General features: G+C 35.6%; 1 protein-coding gene and 1 pseudogene across 2 annotated transcripts; both read right to left on the bottom strand.

Annotated features, from left to right (window-relative positions):
• Window positions 1–225: 225 nt before the first annotated feature.
• LOC149151770 (triacylglycerol lipase OBL1-like) lies at window positions 226–9,115 on the bottom strand (annotated as a pseudogene). Its single transcript, XR_016263286.1, has 6 exons — window positions 8,848–9,115; window positions 1,859–2,170; window positions 1,412–1,631; window positions 1,290–1,323; window positions 518–1,176; window positions 226–405 (listed from the first exon to the last, which is right to left on the bottom strand). The product of XR_016263286.1 is annotated as a triacylglycerol lipase OBL1-like (transcript).
• A 13,395-nt stretch (window positions 9,116–22,510) lies between these two features.
• On the bottom strand, window positions 22,511–24,183 carry LOC149151769 (putative xyloglucan endotransglucosylase/hydrolase protein 5). Its single transcript, XM_089445567.1, has 4 exons — window positions 23,797–24,183; window positions 23,481–23,581; window positions 23,160–23,356; window positions 22,511–23,046 (listed from the first exon to the last, which is right to left on the bottom strand). Exons 1-4 carry the CDS (start codon window positions 23,990–23,992, stop codon window positions 22,635–22,637), a joined length of 906 nt encoding a protein of 301 aa, XP_089301693.1. The 5' UTR covers window positions 23,993–24,183; the 3' UTR covers window positions 22,511–22,634.
• Window positions 24,184–25,080: the final 897 nt, after the last annotated feature.

Below are 25,080 nucleotides of genomic sequence, written 5' to 3'. Positions count from 1 at the left end.
TGTAAAAACTTAACATCTAAAACCATTTTCAAAATAGTGACTTCTCAACTAAATATTGTTATTACTTTTATGAATGTCTGGTTTAAAAGACCTTGTATTCTCCTCTCCACAAAGAAATAAATAAAACCTAACATAATAATATGGATGAACATTAGATAGAACTCTTATTCTCATCTCCACAGAGAAAGAAACAAAACCTAACATAATAGTATGGATGAACATTTGCTAAATCCCTGGAATTATAAGCCCTACTATCCTGAAGAGTGTCGACAATTTCGTTTCTTTGAAGTCCCTTCCTTTTGTGTATTGCAAGAATAAACTCTGCACCAATTCCCACACAACATTTATGCTTAGGGGGATGAAATATAATAGCGAGAAATTTCTGTTGGGCTCCTCCAGAAGATTCTGTCAAAAAATAAACCATTTAATATGAGCGTGAGGTTGAACAAAATATTGTATCAGAAATGAAACAGGATTTTCTGGTTGAAGAGAATGTGAAGAGCAGTAGTATAAGTACCTTCTCTTTGTAGCAGCTGTTGTAGTAAAGGCATACACCAAAGTGCTTGTACTCAAATATTGGATCGTCGAAGGGCAGTCTGGGAACTAGGTCATTGCAGTAGACGATTCTAAAATATGTGGGTACTGTTTCGTTTATGTTCTTGTTCATAAACTCTGCGAATGCTTCATCTCCAACTCTCGGTTGTCCGAATGTATAAACACCAACCATTTTCTCCAATAGCGCCTCTTCCTTGTGTATAAATAGTATTACTGGAAACAACACAGCCAAGGCTCCACCAAGGCTGTGGCCTGTCACAATGAATTTTGCATTTCTGTGAACTTGTAATAATTCTTTCAATTTCTTACGAAGAACATAATAAGCCAAAGGCTTTTCAGGATCTTCTTTATCAATATCAACAGTAGGCACAACACTGTCAAAATTACTATGATTATCGAAGATCTGGGGGTTTTGTGAATGGTTTGCAAGACCCAAAGCTTCCAGAAATCCAAGATGAACCTTTCCGATTTGGCTGAATTCATACCATGAGAAATCGAGATCTGTTTCCCAGTCATCTGCATTAAATGGCTCTGTTCCTCTGAAGGCTATCACTATTAGTTGGGCGTCCACCTCCTTATCACAGAATATAAAGGCTTGCGTTGATTTCTTTTGCAAGTGATCTGATTATATATACAAGTCAATCTTAACATCAATTAATGAACGAAAAATTATTTTCTATATATATAATATGACTGAATCATAGATTATTGAAGCCAAAGAGTTGCATATATACCGTTCCAGCAGTCTAAGAACTCCACGAAGTGCATCTGCAGGATCAGGTTGAAATATTTATTAAATCAAATAGAGTTTTGCATGAATAAACAAGTACTAAAATTCATGGAAACTAAACACTACCTCCCAATGTTCTGTGACTCTGTTTCTGATAACCAGTTTGTTTTCATAAGCTACAGTTGAAGCCATGGCACAAAGGCCTGCATAGAACTCTTTCCGGGTTCAATGGTTGAGTCAATAAGTCCCCTGGTTCTGCCATGATACAAGTTTACGCGATGCTCAAGAAGGCCGATGATACTGAGGAACGTGTCGGACCCTCTTCTCGGTATTATGATTCTTTGGCCTGAACAAATCAAAACATTCAGCCAAACCCTAATTAATGATGTTGGCTGAGGGTGAATTCCTTATTCAATTTTTCAATATATTAAGAAGAGATCTATGAGAAAGAAACAGACCAATAAAAATCACCAGTCCCTAACTCATGATGTTGGTTGAGGATAAAATCCTTAAATTTAATTCTTAATACTTTAAAATCACGTATAAAATAAAGAAAAAGATGAATAAAATCACCAGTGAGTGGCCTGAAGAGTGTTTTTAGCAATCCACCATTTCTTGAAAGCAGATTTAAATAGAATTCTATCCAGGTCCCCAAGTTGGCTAATGGTACAGCAGCAATCTGGATAAGTTTTATCAATATAAGCGAAAGCCTGATTTTCCAAGTCTGATTCACGTCCGATTTGATGGAGTTGGGGCATTCTAAAACATCGGATCTCAATGCCCCGTCAAGAAAGGACTGAGTAGAACCTGATCTCGATTTGATGGAGTTGGGGCATTCTAAAACATCGGATCTCAATGCCCCGTCAAGAAAGGACTGAACAGAACCTGATCTCAATGCCCCCGAAGAAGAGATAGCAGGAAAAGGGAGAAAATGCAAACACCCAAGAAACTTTATGAGATGCTCGACGAAGAAACTTTACATTACTTATCCACGTTGCGAGTTATTCCTCCATGTTCTAACAACCATACGTTTAAGAATTTAAATCGACATTAGGTCAGGTTTATGACATGTTGGGCGAAGAAACTTTACGTTATTTGTTGAGAGTTATTCCTCCATGTTCTAACAACCATACGTTTAAGAATTTAAATGGACATTCGTTTCACATGCATAGAGAATTTTTAATTATTTTTAATTTAAGTTTTTTAATCTCTATACGTGGCCATAAACAAGACCCATCCAAAATACACCTTTCCACTACTATGCCAAGTGTATGTGTAACGTGTGTGTTACATTTTATAGTCTTCAGGTTTATGACATGCTCGGCAAAGAAACTTTACATTATTTGTTGAGAGTTATATGGCATGGTAAATTTTTAATGGAGCTTTGTAAAAAATTAATTTAAATAAGGTTTAATCATGTGATTTAGATACGCAGGGAAGTTAGTAATGGGAATTCAATCCATTGATATTGTGGCAACTACGAGAATATACTAGTATCTTTCAATTGAAACTGTCAGCTCAAATTTTTTTATTAATAAAATCTTTAGAATGTCCCACTCTAATAGGAAGGCCACCTATCAGTGTAATTATCCATATCACATGCCATCTTGTTGATTATTGTATTTTTGGATTAAAGCATGAGTTAAAATTTCACTTGGAACGTACACAATTTTAATCCCAAAATATCCTGATCAACAAGATGCTGAACGATATCCAAAACTTTGAAAATGTCATGCTCACCTGCCATCTTAACAATGAAGGTTTCTCTATTGGTCCAATCATCTGTATCTTTGGATGAAGTTGCGAATTTTACGGAACTGAACTGAGGTATGGCTTATGCAACGTCTGGAACCAAGTCTGGCATCTAGAATCCTCTTGAATACGAGCTAGAAGCAATTCATAAAATTTTGATCACTTAAATCCATTCTGGTAGCAGAGCAGTTGCTTTCCAGTATGAATCCTTGTGCTTTGATGTACTTTTCATCCTATTTACCTATTGTGTCCTGTGGCCATTTAAAAAATATATATATATATATACTTTTCATCCTATTTATCTATTGTGTCCTGTGGCCATTTAGAAAGAATATATATATATATTCCTTTCGTTTTACCGCTTGTTTTGGATTGTAATTCTCGAAATATTAGTTGGTTTCCTGGTAGCTCATTCTAACGGATCCATTCATCTGTATTACCATTTTGAATTTTTACTTTCTCCCTTCCACCACTTGACATTTCTCTGGATTGTAATTCTCTATTTATAATCTCAGATTAGAATGAAAAAGACAAAAAATAAGATATAAATAGAAACCAAGGGAAGACTTTGCACCTATTTAACTTGATTCTAAGAAATTATAAATGCAACTTCTAATTAGTACAAATAAAAACAATAATATGTGCTATACATTTCTAATTAGTACAAATAAAAACAATGTGCTATACATAAAGCAGATCCTATACATGGTCGGATTGGAGGGATTGGTGTTTCGGGAAAAATGTATTTTTAATATTAAGGAGATTTTCAAATAATATTATTTTTTGAAATATTTATTATTTTTTTGAAGTATTTATGATGGGTGGTCTTTTTTATTTTTTTTGTTTTAAATATTTTTCCTTTTCCTATTAAATACTAAAAATAAATAAATTTATTATATTTTTGTTTTAAAATTAAAAATTATTTTTTATTTTTACATGTATCTAGTAAATAATTTTTTGATAAAGATAATAAATTGAATCTTTTTATTAATATATTCTTAATATTTAACTTATTTGTAAATTTGTATTTGTAAAATTATCTATTAAAAATGTTATAATTGGATGCATATTTTTATTTTTATTTTAATATTTATGTTATATATGTTGAATTTTATAATGAATTTTGTGAAAATACGAGTTTATGTAGTTTTGGAAATTTTATGTGAATGGAAATTTTTTTAAGGATTAATTATAACTTTAGTGTTTGAATCTATAATGTATAAGCATATTGTTTTAAGTTGTTTTTTATATTGAATTTTAAAATAAAGAATATTAATTTAGATAAAGAAGCTTTAGAAATCTTTTATGAAGTGGAATATCTTTAAGAAATGCATGTCTAATATTTGAATTTAAGATGTCACTTTCTTTAGGTTTTAAGTTGTTTTTATTTATATTGAATTATTTTTCACTCAAATTCACTTATAGTTAGATAATGCAACATATCACATCTTTTTTCATTTATGCTCTTCTTCCATATGCACAACTTACAACATTTCCTATACAAATGATGAATTTTGTTTGGATAATTAATAAGAAAAGTTAGATAATATTATTTTTTATTTCTTAAATTTTTGTTTTATAAATAATAAGAGAAATACAAAAAAAAGATAATATTTAATTTTGTTATAATTATATAACAAAAATTTGAGTGATGTAAAACCTCAAGTCTAAAAGGAACGAGACTATTCATAAATGAAGATCTCATTCCAGAAGATAAAGCAGAATTAAGAAAGGAGGTTCAAAAGGTAAAAGAAGCTAGAAAGGAAGGAAAATGGGCAATAATAGAAAATAGAAAATCCTTTATTCGAGATAGAAACCAAAAAGATAGTAATCAATAGCAATTAAACATGCTCCGAATCCTTTCTTGGAACTGTCGGGGCTTCCCATGGAACAAAGGCCCCAAGCTAAGTTGGATTTCAAATGATGTTGATATTATTTTGCTTGTTGAAACTTGGGAGCACAAAGAATCTAAGGTCCCTAACATAGATGGCTTTACGCTATGGTCTACTTGGAACAAGCGATCCTCCTGTAGAGGCATTGGGGGAATATCTTGTTACATTAAGAAGAACATCTCCCCCCATGCTAGAATTTATAAAAATGACCCTCACAACCAATATAGTTAGATAGAGATCAGAGACATTAATAATAAAATGTCCTACATAGCAATATGTTATTTCCTCCCCATAAATTTTAACTTCTATAAGAAGAAGAATCTAGATAAAACTAACCCTTACAATGGTTTAGAGAATGATATTTCTAGCCTAAGGAATGACAGTAATATCCTTTTAATAGGTGACTTTAATGCTCGAACTTCAAAAAACCAAGCTATTATTCTAAGCAATCATTCCAACACTAATCCTCTTTGGTTAGAAGAAGACCTTACTCTGGCTAGTAGGTACAAAAGGAGCTCTAAAGAGCTCAGGCAAAATTTGTTTGGGTCGGAGCTAGTCAAGCTCTGTAGTGCTCAGGATCTCATAATTTGCAATGGTCTAAAGAAGTGGCCCAATTCCAGCAAGATGACCTACATCCATGGACTTGGTCGCAACATGGTAGACTACGTTATTTCTGATCTCCCATTATACAACAAAATAATAAATTTTGACATCATAAACGACCACGAACTTGATTCTGATCATAGGCCTTTACTTATAACTCTCAATTTTGTCATGCATAGAGTTCCCACAGAAAATAATACTTACAGCCAAAAGAACTTAATATTTGATACAAATAAAAATGATCTCTTTCTAAATGAATTAAAAACTAATTTGCTTCCTTTATCTAGTATAGACAACATAGAAGACCTCTATCATAATTTTACTACAACCCTCTCATATTCTATTAACAAGTTCTCAATTGAAGTTTCAAATAATAAAAGAAATAGTAAAACCAATCCATGGTATGACAAAGATTGTAAAAGTGCAAGGAGAGCAATTAATGAAGTTGTTGATGAATCTCTTAAAATGGACAAGATAAAAATATATAAAGCCCTAACTAAAAGGAAAAAGAGACAGTACATTCGTCAAAGATAGGAGAATCTCTTACACCTCTCTAAGATAGCACCTAAGAAATTTTGGAGGTAGATTCTGACTAGGAAGACTAAAGATAATAATAAAATTGCTCTTCACAATTGGAATTCTTATCTTAAAAAGATTTATGAATCTCCAAATGTCATGGATAGTTTGGAAACCCTGCTCACAACGAAAGAAGTTTTCTCTTTAGAAGACATTAATTTTGGGGTTAATCGCCTGGCTAATGAGAAAGCTAAGGACATTGAAGGTTACGAGGCGGAAATCTTAAAAATTGGAGGTCCTGTCCTCATCCCCCCACATCCACAAGCTTTTCAATCAAGCAGTCAGCAAGGGTTCCCTAAACCTTGGACTGAGAGCCTCATTATCCCTATTTTTAAAAGTGGGGATACAAATAACCCCTCTAATTATCGAACAATTATGATCAGCCCTCTCTTAGCCAAGTTATATGGTAGTATTTTGGAAAAGAAGTTAAGCATATGGCTTGAAAGTGAAGGTAAGTGGGCTAAAGGCCAAGCAGGTTTTAGAAGGCATCACTCAACAATAGACCACCTCGTTACGCTTAAGATCATTGCGGAGGAATGTCATAATGATAAATCCAATTTATTTTGTTGCTTTGTGGACTTTAGAAAGGCTTTCGATATGGTTCCTAGATACAACCTTTGGAATAGATTAGAAGAGCTAAAGGTTCCTCTCGAGTTGAGAGCTGGTACTATAAGGTTATACGAGAATGTAATTGCCAAGCTAAAGAGAAATGAGGGGTGGTCGAAAGATATTAAGTGTAACATCAGAGTTAAACAAGGTTTCCCCCTCTCCTCTAACGTATTTGGCATTTACATCGATAAGCTCGAAGGCTATTTAGAGGAAGCAGGATGTGATGGCACGATCTTAGTTGGGATAGTCGTCATCGTTCTTCTCTATGCTGATGATATTGTTCTTTTGGAAAGGTTCCCATCTGATCTTGATAAGTAACTCGGGCTTCTTAAGGATTTCCTCTCTACCATGGGTATGACTGTTAACACTGACAAAAAAAAGGTTATCATTATCAAATCCATGAAGGACACTTAGGCTAATTTTATGTATGACAATAATAACTTGGAGGAAGTGTATTCTTACAAGTACCTAGGAATTGATATTCATCACAAGTTGAACTGGAACCATAGCATTGAGAAAATGATTAATGGGTGGTGGAAAGCTTATTTTGGTCTTGAAAATAATTGTAATACAACAAACCTTGTAATGTGGGATAAAAATAAGTTCCTCTTTGAAACTTTAGTCACTCCTATTATCTTATATGGCTGTGAGGTTTGGGGTTGCAACATCTCCAGAGAATCATGGAGAAAGATTGAGCAAATCTAGAAGTGTTTTATAACTTATAACCTGAAAATTAAAAGTAATACACCCTATCCTATTCTCCTTATAGAAGCAGGTATTTCCCCTATTGAGAGCCTAGCTATGACTAGGTTTCTGTTGTACAAGCACAAACTCAATAACATAGACGATCATAGACTTCCTAAGCTAGCTTTAAATTCCAGCCAAAACCACCTAAGGCTCAATCGGGGGTGGCATAAAGACACAAGGGCCTGGTTAAACTCTTGGGAGATCAACGAGAATGATGCATTGCAAAACATAAATAACATTAAAGATATTGTTACTTCTAAGTTCAAAGAAAAAATGTGGTGTGAGAAAGATTTAGCGGCTAAAAGAAAATTAAGTTATTATAATAAGGTCATCAACCCCACCCTAGAAGATCAAAAGTATCTCTCTATTTTAACTAGCTCAAAGAAGAAAATTAATATAGCAAATATTAGAACGAATTCTCATGAGCTCCATAGTCAAACAGGTCATTGCGCAGTTCCTAAAATGCCATGGATGGAAATTTTCCATATATGTGAGAATAGGAACATCGAGGATGAAAACCACTTCCTCTTAGAGTGCCCGGCATACAACCACATTAGATCTCAGTTTCACAATCTTTGTTACAATAGTGACCTTCCTAGCCTTTTACAATGTCAAAATTATAGTGAGCTAGGGAGGCTTCTATCCAAGCTTTTTGAGCATAGGAATAAAATCTTAAATCAAAATAAATAATTTGTTTCTTTAGGTCTAGACCAATGTTTGGTCTTAACAGACGTTAACCAGCATCATCATCATCATAATGTACACCGAAAAAAAAAAAAAAAAAAAATGAGAAATATGAATAATTAAAAAAAATGTTAATAAAATATTGGTAAAAAATATTGAGTTGGAAAAAAAAAACAAATTGTAATTGCATTAATTTTATTAATTTAAAGCTATATGAAATATATATATATATATATATATATAATCTTTTCATTTTATACATAATAAGATATAATTTTGGAAATATTCTATTAACTAAAATAAAATGCATAAGAAAAAGATTTTGAAATTATATATATATATATATATATATATATATATATATATATTATAAAATAAAATAATTTTAATATATTCAAAATTTATTATGTTTAAGTTATTTTATTATTATAACAGATTTTGAATTTGCATTAAATATAATTTTATAAATTGAAATTGAAATTAAAAAAATGTCTATTAATTTAATTAATTAAAAAAACATATTTTTACGCCGTAAGGCGTTCCCTCTGAGAAAGATCTCCCTAAAATGTGACGTGTGCGATCGTGAGCCATTGATTTTGTGTGTTAGATGATTGGAGTGTTTTCAGCCGTTCATTTAATCTGTTTTATTTATAAAAAAAATGATATTTTCCCATGGTAATGGGCCATGAAAAGCCAGACCTTGCCTGGTGGCCATGAGACTCTTCTGCTGCCTTCGCATAGACTGCCTGGTGGCAAAGAGACTCTGCGATAAGACTCTTCTGCTGCCTTCGCATAGACTGCGATAGGTACGCATGGAATCACTCCATTTCATTCCATTGCCCTCGATGTCGCCCACGGAGTTGAGTACATGCACAGCCTTGCACAGACGAGCTTCATTCACAGAGATCTGAAGCCCTCTAATCTTGTACCATTCGTCCTTAATTCTCTGTTTTTTTTTTTTATGCATGGTGAGTTGTAAACCTCAACTCTGCATTATTGCAGTAAAGCCCACAGCCTGAATAACTTAATAAGACACCTGATGGACTATGCAAGGAATGCAAAGCCGAAGAGGCCAATAGCCTATTGCAAGAGATCTTAAAAAAGCTTTGATACTAGAGGTGTGACATTCACCAGCAAATAGCAGCCTCTGTAAATATATCGGTGAAATGGACGTCGAGAGATTCAGGAAGAGGGATCGGTTCACGAATTGCAATTGGCGACTTTGGTAACAATGCACTGTGCAGTAGGTAAGATATCTGAAACCGGGTTGCTGGCTGAGCTTGATGAAACGATTTGAGTGGAATTTCATACGAGTGCACCTGGTGTTTAATCTGAAAACGCATTTGATTGTGTGTCGTGGGCTGCACATCCTAATTAAATGCACCAGCTGTTCAATCTAAAATGAGATCGGCCTGGTGGTTGGTGTGTTTAAAATTGCAAAGTGCTCACATTAATAACCAGCAATTGGTTTGCAAATACGCTTCATGGGTTGTCACTTGGACATTGGAATCCTAATATGGTTGACATTGATAAGGTGGACAGTGCAAATCTCAATAGTGGTAGGGGTGATTCGTGAATCAGGGCATGTCAACACTACTTCTTCCAATTTTTTTGTAAATAATTTATTATGGTTAGTTATTCGGCATATAGTGGTCTTCGCTGACCAACAACAGATACGAAGGAAAAGCTCATCAAACCCCATTTTTATAATTGAAAAAATGGAGGAATTTTGTTTATTGTAACTGAAAAAGAACTGCATCTTCTAACTAAAAAGGGAGCTATGAAAAACGGCAGCAGCATGGGTGGTGGGGTATCTTTTTCTTTCAAAAGAAGAACCAGAAGCAATGTGTGAGTTCGGGAGAGAAAATCTTGGTGAGAAAAGCTTGGAGGGAGTGCCTACATGGCATTCCTCTCCCTCAGTCATGTAAATATTTCTTTCTGCAAGAAAGTTCAATTCTGTGTGTGGTTTAGTGGGTTGTGTTTGTTGTTAGTGCATTAGTGCCTACAATCTCGTTTGGCATTTTGTTGCAAATTGTCTCAATAATAATATCTTCTTGAGAACTGAACTAACACAATTGTGAAAGAATGTCTATTTTTAATGCCCTTATAGATGCATGATAACAGTTTTTGAGTTCCGATGTTTCTCATGAGCATTTGGATTCTTGAATTCGATGTCTGGCAGGCCTTTTATGGGCGACAATAAATTGAGAACTGCTTCATACCTCTGCTTGTGCATTATAATGCCTTGTGACTATATTTTTAAATGGGTATATCTTTGTGAAACAATGTGATTCTCAATGCTGCCCTTGATGTGCATATCTGTTACTTCTGAATCTTGATATGTCACCTCTGTCAGTGGGTTTGATATCTTGATAACTTAGAGTTGCTTTGTTTGATTTGGTAACTCATGTCAGTTTTGTTGTAGATCGATCTCCTTCCAATTGCATTTCTCTCTAGTCAGCCAGAGATAATAGCTCTCATTCCCTGTTGCCTTTTAGGGGTCGGGCAGTCTGAGTCCACATGTGCTATATGATCATTACAATGGACAAAACCCTCCTTGGAACACCAATGTTAGAAGAAATTTACCTCATACTGGAGTTTCGAGTATTATGTTGTTCCTGCTTACAGTGGATGCTCTGTGGTGTTCAAACCACTTGAGGGCAAGAGGATAACAGAACATATTGCGAGTTTCAGCTTCTTCCAGTCTAAGAAAAAATGAACAGCACTCACACAGGTGTGATTGGGCTGCTCATCTTTGCAGGCCTCTGAACAACTCGATATCAAACGTAAGTATTTATTGGTTTGAAGAGAGGCTGCAAAACTTTGCTGAGGTGCATGCAGCAGGATTCTGTGGAAGATTTCCTTGATTGCTTCCAATAGAGCTCTCTGGACTGCTACCGATACCAGGTTTGGCATTTACAAAAACTGAGTCATTCTTGAAAATGAGGTAACATTCTCTGCATTTTTAAAAAGAAAGAAAAATTGAACACGTATCTGTAATGGCAGAACGTGGAAATGTTTTTTTTATGATATTAAGGGAATGATGTGATTCAGCTGATATATTTCCTTACCTGCCTATGCTATCAGTGGTGGTGCTGTGAAGATACTTACGAGTTTTCTTATGCACAACACTCATGCGTGCAATGCTCTAATAGTGATTTCTTGGTAAGGTTCCCAACAGATTTATTTGTACCCCGAATAAATTTATACTTAAAAATTGCTCATCTTACATTCATAATATGCCCTCCTGCCAATTGGAAATTAGTCTTGAATCCCTACAAATTACACAATTTATGCCATGCTGAAACATTTTTTTGTACCCACTTTGATGATTTAAAGCATCTGTTTGAGATATTGCATATATGTATTATGTAGTCCCTTTTGAGAGTTTATGTGGACCATGGATTTAACTCTGTTTCTTCAGATTAAATGACCAAATCATGCATGTGGTTCTGGGAAGTCATGAAGTTGTTGTCCATGGTCGTCAGTGTAATAATTCTATAGTATTTGGCAACAATGTTGAACATCCTGTAGCTGCTCTTAATGTACAAGGCTAGAACAACACTTGATTCCATCATTGTAAACACATTCCGTTTTTCAGATCTATTGTCTTTTCTTCTCCCCATAGAAATTAACGTTGTAAAGATACAGGCTGTGGAGGATGAGTGGATGGCTATAACAAGTTTGAATCTTTTCCTCGAATGTGTAGTAATCCTGTGTATGGTATGCATTGTGAGAATGTGATGAGATGGAAAATGTTTCCAAATCAAAAGACAATGCAGCTTGGATGTGAAGCACAGATTCTTAAGGACAAGGCTGTAATGAAGGTTTTGTCTCTGTCATTATCTGTACCACAGATCCTCTGCATGCATGCCAATCAAGATTTTGCTGCTATTTTGTTGAACACATATCTAGCTTGTCCTTTGGCAGCAATTCTACATGCCCCATTGAAAGAAGCTTCTGCTTGATTTTCTTTTCTGGTAGCTGTGGAGGTATCACACAAGGATTTTCTATTCTGGTAGCTGGATACAAGGATGTTTTACATAATATTCTAGTAGTTGGCCTTAAGGTCTATTTTTTGAACACATATCTAGCTTGTCCTTTGGCAGCAATTCTACATGCGCCATTGAAAGAAGCTTCTGCTTGATTTTGTTTTCTGGTATCTGGGAGGTACCACACAAGGATTTTCTATTCTGGTAGCTGGATACAAGGATGTTTTACATAATATTCTAGTAGTTGTCCATAAGGTCCATTTTCATGATATGTGGGATGGCGTAAGTACCAACACTTCTAGGAGGCATAACTTCTTGCCTAGAGCTTAGAATGTAGCATGAAATAGTCAACGGAAAGCTCTTGGATAGGAGCATCCAATCGTGTCATTAAAATTTAGCGAATTAGTAAATATGCCTTGGTGGTAGATGCTTGGGGTATTAATAGGCAAAATTGGGAAAATAGGCCAAATTTCAGAAGGCCATAACTTTCAGGTCACATCTAATAATTGGGCATATGAATAGTCAGCAGAAATCTCATGAATTGCAAAATCTAGTGGTCCATCCACAATTTGAAATTGATCAACATAACTTGTCAGGAAATCAAAAGAAAGCTTATGTTGGCCAACAAGAGTAAAAATGTCCATGGTTTCATAAAATGCAGAGTTTTTGATGTCTAATTTAGCATAATGACTACCAGAAATTGTTAAAAGCACAATACAAAATTGAAGTGCAGATACAATAAAGAAAGATATTATAAGGGCACTCAAGTAGGGTTTTATCGAAGGTCCACTCTCAAGTTCTCAAATGCCATTGATGGAACTGGTCAAGTTAGATGTGGACTTGATTCCATATTCAATGGCACAAGGGTAAGGTGATTTAAGTTAGTGTATTGATTAAAAGGATAGAATGCATCTAAACAATCGTTGTCAATGGTTAGTATAAATTGGGTTTCAATAGAAAAAACAGAGACAAACCCAAGTATCATAGCCACTTCATGAGCAATGAAAGGATGACAGTTATGAGGACCCTTGTGAGCTCTTGGTTTCTAGGTTTGATACTCTTAAAGAGAATGCGCAGCAAAGGTGTGGAAGATGATTGCAGAAAGCAAGGACTTGTGAGTATCCTTACCTTTATAGGTGGTTACTATGTGTAACCAACCAACCATGTCAGAGACAAGAAGCAAGGAGCAAATTGGCAAGGGGATTAAATTTCATCAATATGCATGGCCAGTGATCTTAAATCCAAAGGAGGTAAAATTAACAATGATGGTTGCAAGTATGATTACAATAAAGGAAGGGATGCATTCTTCATGTAGGAGTGCATCATCTCTATGGGAAGTAGGTGAGAGCTGAAGGGAGTTGCAAGTCAGGGGCTAACAGGTTGTGCTTAAAGAATTTAAAACAAGAGATCCACTTGTGTATTAGAGTGCATGGTGAGAGTAGGGGAAAGTACACGAAATTTAGTGGGTGGAATGATGAATGTCCATTCACTCAAAAAGGTGCTACTAGTGACATGAATCAGGGCATTATGTGCATAATGCTTCCAAGAGGATACAAACAAAGTTCAAATAGAATTATTACATAAATAGATGTGGACTCCAGGACTAATTAAAGTCTAAGACAATTCGAGATGGTGGAAAGAGGAACCATAATAGGGATACCAAGTTAGAGTAGGTTGCCGCACTCAAAGAAGGATGACAAAAATAAATGGGAATTCTTGATGCATGTAAAGAATATCGAGAACATTCCAAGGGTGTTGAGTGCAGTCTCAATATAGAATGGGATGTCAAATTAAGGGGGACACAAGCAGGGTACTGATTTCTGAAAGGGTAATTATGAGGGTACATGAGGAAGAAAGTATTACGATGCTTTGTACTGGTTGTAACCGGATGGAATCTGAAAGCAAACCATCTAAAATGGGAAGGGAATCAATTGAGATGCTCTAAAATGTTGGAAGTACCAATTGAGGGTACAAGAAAAGAAGATATACATGCTAAGTTTGTAAAAGGAACGTCAAAAGAGTCAAACTCTCTAAAATAGTCTCTATGAAGCCAAGAAAAGAAGATATACCTGATAAATCACAAAATGTTGGAATATTGACTAAAGAAATTAAGCTTGAGGCCCGATTGGTCAAGGAAGTGGATATCAAAGAATTGACCTAACATAGTATATGTTGGGCATGTATGGTGGCCAAGAGTGATTTGATTAACAAATGCTTAAAAGGAGAACAATTGTGCAAAAATAAGAATAAAGACAAGGTTATCTACAAGTACATAAAGGTGTACAAGTACATAAAGGTGTAAGGTGGCAATACAAGTAAGACATATTGGTTGGCGTTCGATGCATATGATAGTAGAAGGATTAAAGGTATAGTACAAAGGCTGTAAAGATCCAAGGGGATTACTGGACAGCCATATGTAGCACAGGAGATGGAATAAGAATGCATACTAAAAATGCATGTTTGGTCCATATAGATATGCACTAGAGCATATGAAATTGTTGAACATGCCTACAACATGTTGTAGATTAAGAATAGTCTATTGTCATGGATTAAATAAAATTTCAATTATGATAGCAAGTTGCTAACAATTAATTGTGCATTTAGAAATTCACAAATTGCCTGTGGAGCTCCCAAGTCACCATGACATCATGGTTGCTGAAGGAGCACATAGTTACATTTGAGCATTTTTCTTTACTGACTCAGACTCAAAATCAGACATATTAGAGCATGGTTCTTACAATTCCTCTACTAATTACAGCAACCATCGCTTTGGCAGTGGACTGCCTGCCCCTCCTCCTGCTTATCAGTCTTCTTTTATACATTAGGTAGGTACGGTGCTTATCTTACCGTGGTCAAGCAAGTTGTGAAATGTATATGATTTATAACATATCATCCATGAACAAAAGAATTATCGGGCCAGAAACTGGTTTTGGGTTTTGGTGTGCAAGTCCCTGGCTAATGTCATAGTCTCAATAGTCACTGTTAGACATGTCAGCATTCACACTGGCTTTGACACCTTCAAACCTTACTATACTTCAATTCGTTCTATTATTATAATAAAGTATTATTGTTTGTACTATTCAATTTTTTCTGGTAAAAATAGTACTGGAGTACATTCCATACATTGCAATTTCATACTGACCTCCCATCGTGGCAACTATCCTTTCAACCTAAATATGGAGGAGATTAAGCCCTTTCATTGCTTCCACCGACAGTGTGTGAAACCATCTAATTTCGACCTGACTCAACATAAATCTCAGGGCCATATTTGCACTTCACGTGTACTGCTTGTTCTACCAGATTTTGGTTCCTTTCTCCTTCTCTATCAATCTCATTTCAATAAATTATAAATTACAGACATTCATTGACGCAGTTTCAGAAAGGGTTTCCCCTGCATATTGAGTCACATGAATAAATGAGACAGAGCAGGCTCGATTGGGGTGACCTTGCAACACATTCACAGGACTAATGGAGAGATCAAGAGTTTAGAGTAATGTGGACGTGTTCCCAGGTCGCCCCAGTCGCAACCTCCTCTGCTACTGCTGCTTTAATGGTGTCCTCCGCTTCTCTTCACTTCTTATCTCACATCCAATATACTCAAAGGTAAGGACAGATACTATAACTGCAAGAAAGAAAGAAATAGAATCTGCAACAAGTAACAATGTTTAACAGTCTCTTTCGTTTGTTTGTGATTCGTGCAGTCTCCCCTCTCTTTGATAGCAGTGCTTTGTTTTCAGGTGAGCAAAGGTTGTTTATAGGGGCAACCATGGGCATTTTTATATATATCAGGAATCTGGCAGATAACAACAAGGTTAATGGTTTGAACTTGCTCTCATTTTTAGGATTTCAAGATATTTTTAGATTCTAATAGTTTTTAAATGTGATTTTTTGGAAAGTTTTCTTATTAAATTTGTCTAAAATCTGCTGGGGATTCATTGAAATCACAAGCTCACGAGGTGAACTCTTCACAAAGAAAGTGCCCCAGGGATTTTTGAGGGTGCTGAATCTATATATGCAATTAAAAAACCAGTTTAAACAACACAAATCAAGATTTGGCCACAAATTTTTTCACTAGGAAACTCCAAAAAATCTCATTTAAAGACATTGGCTCTACCTATCTGTTATGTAGAATCTGCATTTAATAGCGACCTTGGCCCTCATTTCTAAAAATATTCTTGTTTCTTTGATTGAGAAAATTGTATGTCACAACTGGCATAATTCAAGTGCAGTAAGTTGTTTGTTACTGAATCCTTCTATGCTATCAAAATCTACAAATACAATTACAGCCAAATTATTTGTTTACTTTCATGATCTTGCAGAAATCAGGATGCAGTATATGTTTATTGCTGAATCCAGCGATACCATCACAATCTACAGTTTTAATCAAATTGTTTGTTTGTTCCATGAAATTGTATATGAAACCCATAGTGCATAATCAGGGTGAAGTAGATATTTGTTACTGAGTCCATCAGTGCCAATCAGGCTCTACAATTTCAATCCATTTAATCATAAATTTCAACAAAAATTGGTCCACCATGTATGTGGATCAATCATTAGTCAGTAACCTTACTCCTCAGGAGCCAACGTGCTTTCAAGGGTTGCAGTTTAATGCACATGCTACATAGGAGATAGGTGTTGCCACGGTGTTCAGCCATGGGATGTTCAGCTCACAACTTACTTTCTCTGCCAACGGGCCATGGTACCTTGGAATGGTACATTGATGCTTGAAGGCCTCATTCAATCAAATCTGCAAGGAAATATGGAAGGAGGAGTGGCAACAATCTGACTATCTGAGTTCGAGTCCTAAAATTGAAAAAATCTCGAAATTAGTCTTTCTCCGAAGAATTTTCAACTTCAAAAGAAGTCAAAATGGCACAAGTATTTTTTGTTTTAGGAATTCTCCAACATTTGTACCTCACTCTGCTACAGTGGGATCATATTAGAATATGTGAAAACAAATATCTAAACATTTTAATTCCTTTGAATAGTGAGAGTATCTAGCTTATCAATGTTCTTTGGCCCTGTTATGGCATAAAAAATATAAAATCTATTTTGGTTCATGGACCATCTTCAGCGTTTGATTGTGACCTATGTCATGTTATAGGGTATGTTTCCAAAATGGCATGTCCCTTTGTTGAAATTTCATTCCATATTAGTATTCTTTTGTCTTATCTTTAGCTTTAATCTTGTGACATCTAATTAATTGTTTTTTGACAGTCATGGTTACTCTTCAGTTTTCTTTGAACCCAAGAAAGAACAGAGTAAAGTTTCTTATTCCTTTGAATAGTGATAGTAACTTTCTTGGAACTTTCTCAATAGTCACTGTAAGGGAGGAGGAATATAATTGCTTTTCACGCGAGTTCCTGGGTTGATGTGATAGCCTCCTTGCACAAAATTCCTTTGTGCAGTCCCATCATTGCTTTGAGTGGTCTCAAACATTTCCAAAAACCATTTTATACAATTGGTTTATAAAGGCTTTGCCTTTACAAAAATCTAGCAAACCTTCTTAGGCCTTTCGTCCCTCCACCATATTCTGATCTGAGGTTCAAGTCTCTTTTAGGGCTTGACCCTTTTCAGACTGCAAGTTGGCCTTTTCAATTTTTTTTTAATCCCATCCACCTGGCTAAGCATTAAACTTCCTTTGTGCAGTGCCATCATTGCTCTGAGTGGTCTCAAACGTTTCCAAAAACCATTTTATGCAAACACTGTTTTATGACCCGGATGCGGTGTTTTCAAAGAGCATTAATGGGCTCACTTAGAAACGCCGGCGCAAGGACCAGCCAGGTGATGAATTGGGCTCGGATCCAGGCTCACTGCAGTCGAAATTTGACTAGCATGCAGATGGAAATAAATGGCCCATTAGGCCGAGATATGGATACAGTAGATATCAGAATGGCACCTCCTGTTCCCATTGTTCGTCCCCCGATTCGTAGCTATTGTCCGCTGCAGGCAAAGCTCGCAGGTAGCATAACAACTACATGGAAATGTTGTTGGCACCTTAGTTGCATCGATTTTGGAAATGGCCACCATTTCTCCCACTCCATGCTTTGCCCTGTAAATCCTGCTCAAAGGCCCTGTTTCTATAATCAATCCCCCTCCCCAACTGAATATCCCGTTGATCTGCTCTCAGTCCTCACCAGGATGGTAAGGCATCGAATGAGGAGTCGATATGGAGGTTCTCGGGGAGGCAGAGCGAGACCTCATACTGCGCAGAGCTCGGCTCCCCCTTCCCCTCCTCAGGACCAGGAAGATGAGGCTCAACCCAGACCTCAGCTCAGACACTATTCCTACGCGCGCAGTAGGCGGGGGCGTGGGATGGAGTCAAGGGATCCGCTCAGAGATTTTGGGCTCCATTCTGTTATTTCCCAGCAGAGTCCTGGCTCTGCCTCTCACACTACCCATTTCAGGCTCCATAGCCGTCTAAATAAACCTACTATCACTGCCAAGGTGACCGTTGTCTTCACTGAAGAAGAAATGCTGGACAATGATCAAGTGACAAGCTCTAAGGAGCATTCTCAGGGGATGAGAGCCCAGGATATGAGAGGAGTCAGGAGGAAAATTCAAAGGATGATAGCCAGGGAATCAGGCATAGCAAAATGCAATGAGCATGTAGACGACTTTCAACGGGCGGGTGGCTGCTCTGCAGTCGTGGCTTTAACGGTGGGGTGTGCTGGCCGATCAAGAGGCGCCCAGCAGATGGAGGGGCCTAACGGCGATGCTGAGAAGAGCAATGTGGAGGAAAAGGAAGATGATTGGGAACAATATGTGTGTCCCGTGGTCGAGGAAACTCCAAAGGAGTAGCAAAACAACTGATGCCCTCTGGCAAATGCAGCCACCCATGAACCAAATCGGCCTCAGGCAGATCACGGTTTGGTCCAGTGGCTTGATATTTTTGCGTATGTTTAGCAGTTCAGTAGTTTTGTTGGTTCGCTGTCATGTCCAGTGTTGCTGAGTTTCACCTTTTTTCTGTGTCACAAGGTCGTATTATGGTGTCTGTTGATGTCAGTTCAGGGTTATATGGTAATCGTTTTGTAATTTCATGCTGGTTTCCCCAATCTGGGGCAGTATCAACTGTTTCGATGAAAGCTAGAAACAGAGTTTGAGGCGGGGCCTCGGTGTAATTATATTTTTGCCTTTTTTAATTGAATTAGTCTTACTTAGAAAAAAAATTGTTTTATGCATCCTATTTACTTTTCCAGCTATTGTATGATTGTTGCTATGGTCCGAAATTAATTTCTACATTAATTAAATTCAATAATTGATTTGTTTGATTGAGATCATAAGGGAAAGAATCACTTAGGGCTAGAATTTTCTACAATTGGAACAATGCACAATGGGTTCATTATTGCACAATTAGAAGCTAAAATGCGAGAAATTTCACAATGGATTCATGATTGAAACCATTAACTTAAAACAAACATGTTATTTTTTAATCACCTTGTCAATTTCGAATAGTCACAACTATGGAGCAATTTTAAGGTAACCTTTCATGAGGTGAATGCTCAATTTGAAAGAAGTTTCAACTTAGAATAGGGTTGGTTATGCCGATATTAGTCAACAGTGTCAATTTTATAAATTGAGAAAGAGCCAAAGCGGACATGCTATTGCCAAATCTCCTTGCTCATGTAGAAAGGGAGTGGCATTACATGTGACAACTCCTTAGTTACCTCAAATATCATTTCTCAACTTTTACCTACATTGCATTTTTAATTAGTAGCATGTCGGATAACCTTTGAAGGAAAAAATCAATTATAATTGAATTGTGGAATGGTAATATTCAAACCTTCAAGTGAGCAGCTGCTTTCTTTTTGTCGATGAAGACACCTGTGGGTTCAACCACATACTCATTTGTTGACACAAATATAAGTTCCAGGCCTGTACAACATACTAAGTACCAGGCGGGTAAGCTGTTCAGAGCTTTTAGATGTTCCAAAATGGTGCCAAAGGTGAAGTTATTTGGCTTAAAAACACTCTCCTCATTTTACCAAAAACATTTAGGGCCTCATGGCATTACCCAACGCAGGCCTTGACAATGGTGCCAAAGCTGAAGTTGTTTGGCTTAGAAACACTCTCCTCATTTGACCAAAAACATTTAGGGCCTCATGGCATTACCCATTTTGTGCATATCATCAAATTACGGAACCTGAAACAATTGCACATCTCTCCACCATTATGTACAACATCGTTTTCTCTGGAAACAACAATACTCATGCAAAACCCAAATTCCACAATACGAATTTTGCCAATACAAAACCCACAACATAGCTCTGGTGTTGCTACTGCCCAATGCCCTAAAAAATGTATACATTATTTGGCATTAACTGCATTTTGCAATTTAGTATTTAAACATTAGACGATGATGATAGTAATTGTTGCTAAGCTTGAATAAATCTATGTTTGTAGTTATGACAAACTTTATCGGTCAGCTGGTTTAACCTTGTATGTCTAGCTAAGCGAACTTCAACTCAGTTTGGTGATTCTACAACTAGACCTTAGTTGATATCAACTCCACTACACATTTTTACATCAACTCAACCAAAGCTAACATGAACTTGGCTCATTCAGTGGACTCAATCAACAAAGACTTTAAGTAACGGGAAACTCAATCATCATGGCTTATTTGATTGTTTCTAACATGTGTAGGTTTCTGAAATTGTTAATTTACGGTTTTAACTATGTTTCAAAAAGAATAATCATATAGAAGTTGTTGTAATAAATATCTTTTTTATTATGTTTACGAGCTTAGATAACCACTCATTTAGAAACAAATTGAACATGCTTCTTGCCCTTTCTCCACACCCATTTAATCTAACAATGGACATAGAGCATGTATATTTATACCTGTGCGTTGGAAATACCATTTTATACTTTAATGTTTATTATTTTTGTTTTATTATTATTACTTGAATTTCTTCTTAACAAGTGGTTGTGTTTCTTTTCCTTTTAGTGAAAGTATGGGCTCCAATGTTGGCTCTCTTATTATGGAGTATAATTCATCTTTGAGAATTTTTCAATTATTAAATTAGGTTAGTCAATTGCTTAAACTATTAAATTTATTTCAAAAAGTTTTTGTTACTTTATAGGTTAGACACTGGCTTGAAATATTAAACTTATTTCAAAATGTTTTTGTTACTTTATAGATAAGGCGTAGATTTCTTGGCTCTGTGATGAAAATAATGAAGGGAAAATACATGTTAATCTGTTACTTGTGCTCTTTGATGGAAGTTTTGTAATGCATGACTGAAAAATACACAGTGAGAGAAAAATACATATTATGCTAATTGAGGAATTTTTTTCGCTTCTCAAACTTACAGTATTGAATTTAACACACTAACGCTTTACAACAATGAACTAACAATATTCATGATGAAAATAGCAATATGGAAGATTTATCTGCATAATTAAAAAGACAATATGGGAGATTCCAATCACGTTCCAAGGCATTTTTTAAAATGTGGATGTGACAAAAGGTTGTTGTGGAAGGTGCTGTTTGTATATGGGAAATTTCTTGATCATTGTGTATAATCCTAATGTTGACAGATATGTCTACTAACTTGTTTCAGTTAATGGGGCATTGATTTGAGCGTTCAATATATTTTTATTCTTTATCAAAGTATTCTTTTGTTGTATTTGTGTTCTTCAATTTATGCCTTACGGCGTTTCCTTTGCAACATTTGGTGCAAATGCTAGTATAATTTATATGAAAGAGATCAGTTAAACATCTAAATATGCAAAGTGATTTAAATTAAATTAAACATCTAAGCAAGAATTAAAAATTAAAATAAATTGTTTTAACTAAATCAATTAAATATCTAAAGTGATGCAAGTTAAATGAAACTTAAGTAAAAAATCCAAGAATTATAAGTTAAAGTAACTTTTCATTGTGAAATACTTAAATGAAATATAGTAAAAAATCTAATTATTATAAAGTAATTTTTTATAATGAAATACATAATAGGAAAAAGTTTAGCACTTTTTCAAAAAAATATTGACTAATTTCTATTTTTTTTTTTAAATGATTGGCTTAAATTCTATAGTATAAAATTATTTCACCTTAAAATCACCAAAATTTTATATAAATACAATATAAAATTATTGTAAATTTAAATATTTTTACAAAATATTATTAAATATTTTATAAATTTCATATAATATACTACAAATTGGCCAAAATTTCTAATATTTCCATCAATAAAATTTTAACCGCTTTGAAATAATATACTCATTAAAAAATTAATAAATAAATATATAAAAATAACCCTACATGATGTTAGATTAATCTGTAATGACATGAAATCTGGAGAGGTAACCTGAAATTGTATATACTTCAGATAGAAGGTAATAACTCCATTATGACAACTGGCAAATTTTTAGTGATCTCAAGAATCGCAAAGTTTGGATCTTGGCACATTGTTTCACATTCAGTGTGAAGCAATAAATAGTGAAACAATGAATGAATCAATGCCAAACACCGATTATAACCTGTTCTGCTCTTCACGCGTTATTAACCGAACACTCAGGAGGAGGTTTGGGAAATCTGGTTTGGTCCGTGCAATAGTCATAAGCCAGGTAATTTCTTCTCACCCATCTCAGCTGCCTCATTTGTTCTGCACTCAATCCTTTGCTGCCCATATTCTCCCACCACTCTGAGGAGGGAGAGGATGGACAAAATGGAGAGGACTCAGAATCTCCGTCCCACTTGTGACCTTCAATATCGAAACCTTTGAAAGTAGCTATGAAAGGGGCCTCCGTCCAGTTTATCTTTGTCCTTCCTCCATCGGTGGCCCAGGTTTCGCCATTCCAAATACTCGCAATAACTTGCATAGGCTTCGATGATGGGTAAGGAACTCCCAGGGTTTTCTCAGAGTTTTTAAAGACTCTCACAACAACTCCAGCCACCATGAACCTGCGCGCAAGCAAATGAAAATTACATTAATAGTACTGTACTAGCAAGGGTAATACAGGTTGAATTTTTTTTATCAAATAACTGCTGGAGGCGGCAAGAAAGATCGAACATACAGGATATAGTAGCGGTTCCAAAGAAGAGAATAAGTGTAGAAGTCAGCAGTGGGGTCGAACCAAAGGTCGATTCGGCTCTCCCGGTTGCCAACGCCGTTGACGAAAACATTGGTGTGGAGGTAATGAGGTTTTCCGGGTTTGTTTCCCAGAAACTCAAAGTCCACCTCGTCGTGGTTAGAGGTTTGTTCGGTAGAAAGCTGCAATATCCAAAGAAGTTCACAAGAGCAAAGAAAATATTTACTGGAGTATAGAATACAGCTGATACAGATAATCAATCATAAGCAATAGCAAAAGCATAATGATTAAAATAAGTCTACTGACATAGAAGGCAGTGACTGTCCCGGATGAATCGCCTGGTATCAATTTGATTTGCATACTGAAATAACCAAACAAGTATCTGTTGTTGGATGCGAAGCCCGAACCTGCAAGACAAATGTCATTAACCTACCAATGAATTAAGATTGTATTAGCATAGCATCTTTATGTCGATTGCAGAAATAGCACAATCACATTTCTGATATACACTGATTGGTGTATAAAAAGGGAAAATGTTATTAATTTATCTATATCAATCACATTTATAATAAATGTGATTGTCATAGCTCACAGCTAATTATTGGTATGTATAATGTAATACCTGAAGATCGGTTCATAACAAGCTGAACAGCCCGATGATTGTCCAGGAATTTTACGACATTTTTACCCCACGTGATATAGAAATTCTGGTCGAAATCATCGGTTGTCTGGTCCTTGAGCGCAATCTGACAAGGTCTCGCCGCTGCTGCAGAAAGTAAGAGAAAAATGGTCAATATTATAACTCGTCGTATTCCCATGGAAACGGATCAGACAACAAGGATTAAAACTAAGGCGAAATATGTGACCATATGGGTTCTGAAGAGAATTTATAAGGAAATGGACAAGTTGACCATACAGGCATCGAAGGGAGAGGTTTGCTGTCAAGTTGAACGCGGAGAAGAAAAGGCAGCGGGAAGAGTTTGTGCGTTCATGAAAAAAATGGAGGACTGAATTCGCATTTTATGCGCTGGTTATGCGCCATGACTCTTGGCATGACTGTGCTCAACTACTCATCTTGGAGAAGCCCGAATATGGTTCGATTGAATGGGTAAGTTTTATTCGGGAGTCAATGCCTTTTCAGGCGCGTTAAACGATAATGTTGATGAAATGGGCTCCTCACGGCTTTGGGATATTGAATAATTCGTGCAAGAAAAGATGGAAAATTGTGTGGATCCAAAGGCGAGACTCGCGTGTTCTGTAGGGTACTATCTTCACCATTGTTATCACAGGGTCCACAGCCACTTTTTTTCTGTGGCTGTCTCCCGCGCAGCATATTCCTGTAATGTCATTAGGCAAAGCACTTATGGAACTTACAATCTTCTCGGCGTCTCCCGGTGTCATTGCCAGCCACTTATTCGATTGTTGTTTTTGGGATATTTTTATATGGATAGTAAATTTTGAAATATATCAGATTAATTTTAACTGGGTTCTGTATCGAGGCCACAATTTTGGTTAGTACAGTGAATTTTTAGTTTGAATTTGGTGAATTTTTTTTAAGAAATGTTAGCTTGAATTTGGTGTTTTTTTTTAAAGAAATTTTATTGTGTTAGGTTTTTAATTATATTTTTTATGGCTGAAATAATTCAGTTTTATAAAGAAATTTTGGAGCATCAAAGGTCTTGAAATTTGATCATTATTATTTAAATTTTCAAAATTTCTATAACATTTTCTCAAAATAATATCAGAATTCTATTTTTTCCTTAACAAAATTATGACATATTTTTTTATTAGATACTTTTTAAAATATTAAATACAAAACCAAACAATAACTGTTGAAAAATTATATATCATGCATGCATGGGTAACTATGCATGTAAGTGTATATCCAAATTTCACATATTCATTC

The sequence above is a fragment of the Pinus tabuliformis genome, chromosome 9 (assembly GCF_031772625.1).
Source record: "Pinus tabuliformis cultivar Carrire ecotype Pingquan chromosome 9, CPIR1, whole genome shotgun sequence".
Classification (NCBI taxonomy): Eukaryota; Viridiplantae; Streptophyta; class Pinopsida; order Pinales; family Pinaceae; genus Pinus; species Pinus tabuliformis.
This window is presented reverse-complemented; position numbering and strand designations above follow the sequence as displayed.

Coding starts and splice junctions, on each gene's coding strand:
- LOC149151769 (XM_089445567.1), bottom strand. CDS start 23,992: ATGGGAATACGACGAGTTATAATATTGACCATTTTTCTCTTACTTTCT. Junction 23,582..23,796: donor TGTTATGAACCGATCTTCAG/GTATTACATTAT, acceptor TTTGTCTTGCAG/GTTCGGGCTTCGCATCCAAC. Junction 23,357..23,480: donor GGACAGTCACTGCCTTCTAT/GTCAGTAGACTT, acceptor TGGATATTGCAG/CTTTCTACCGAACAAACCTC.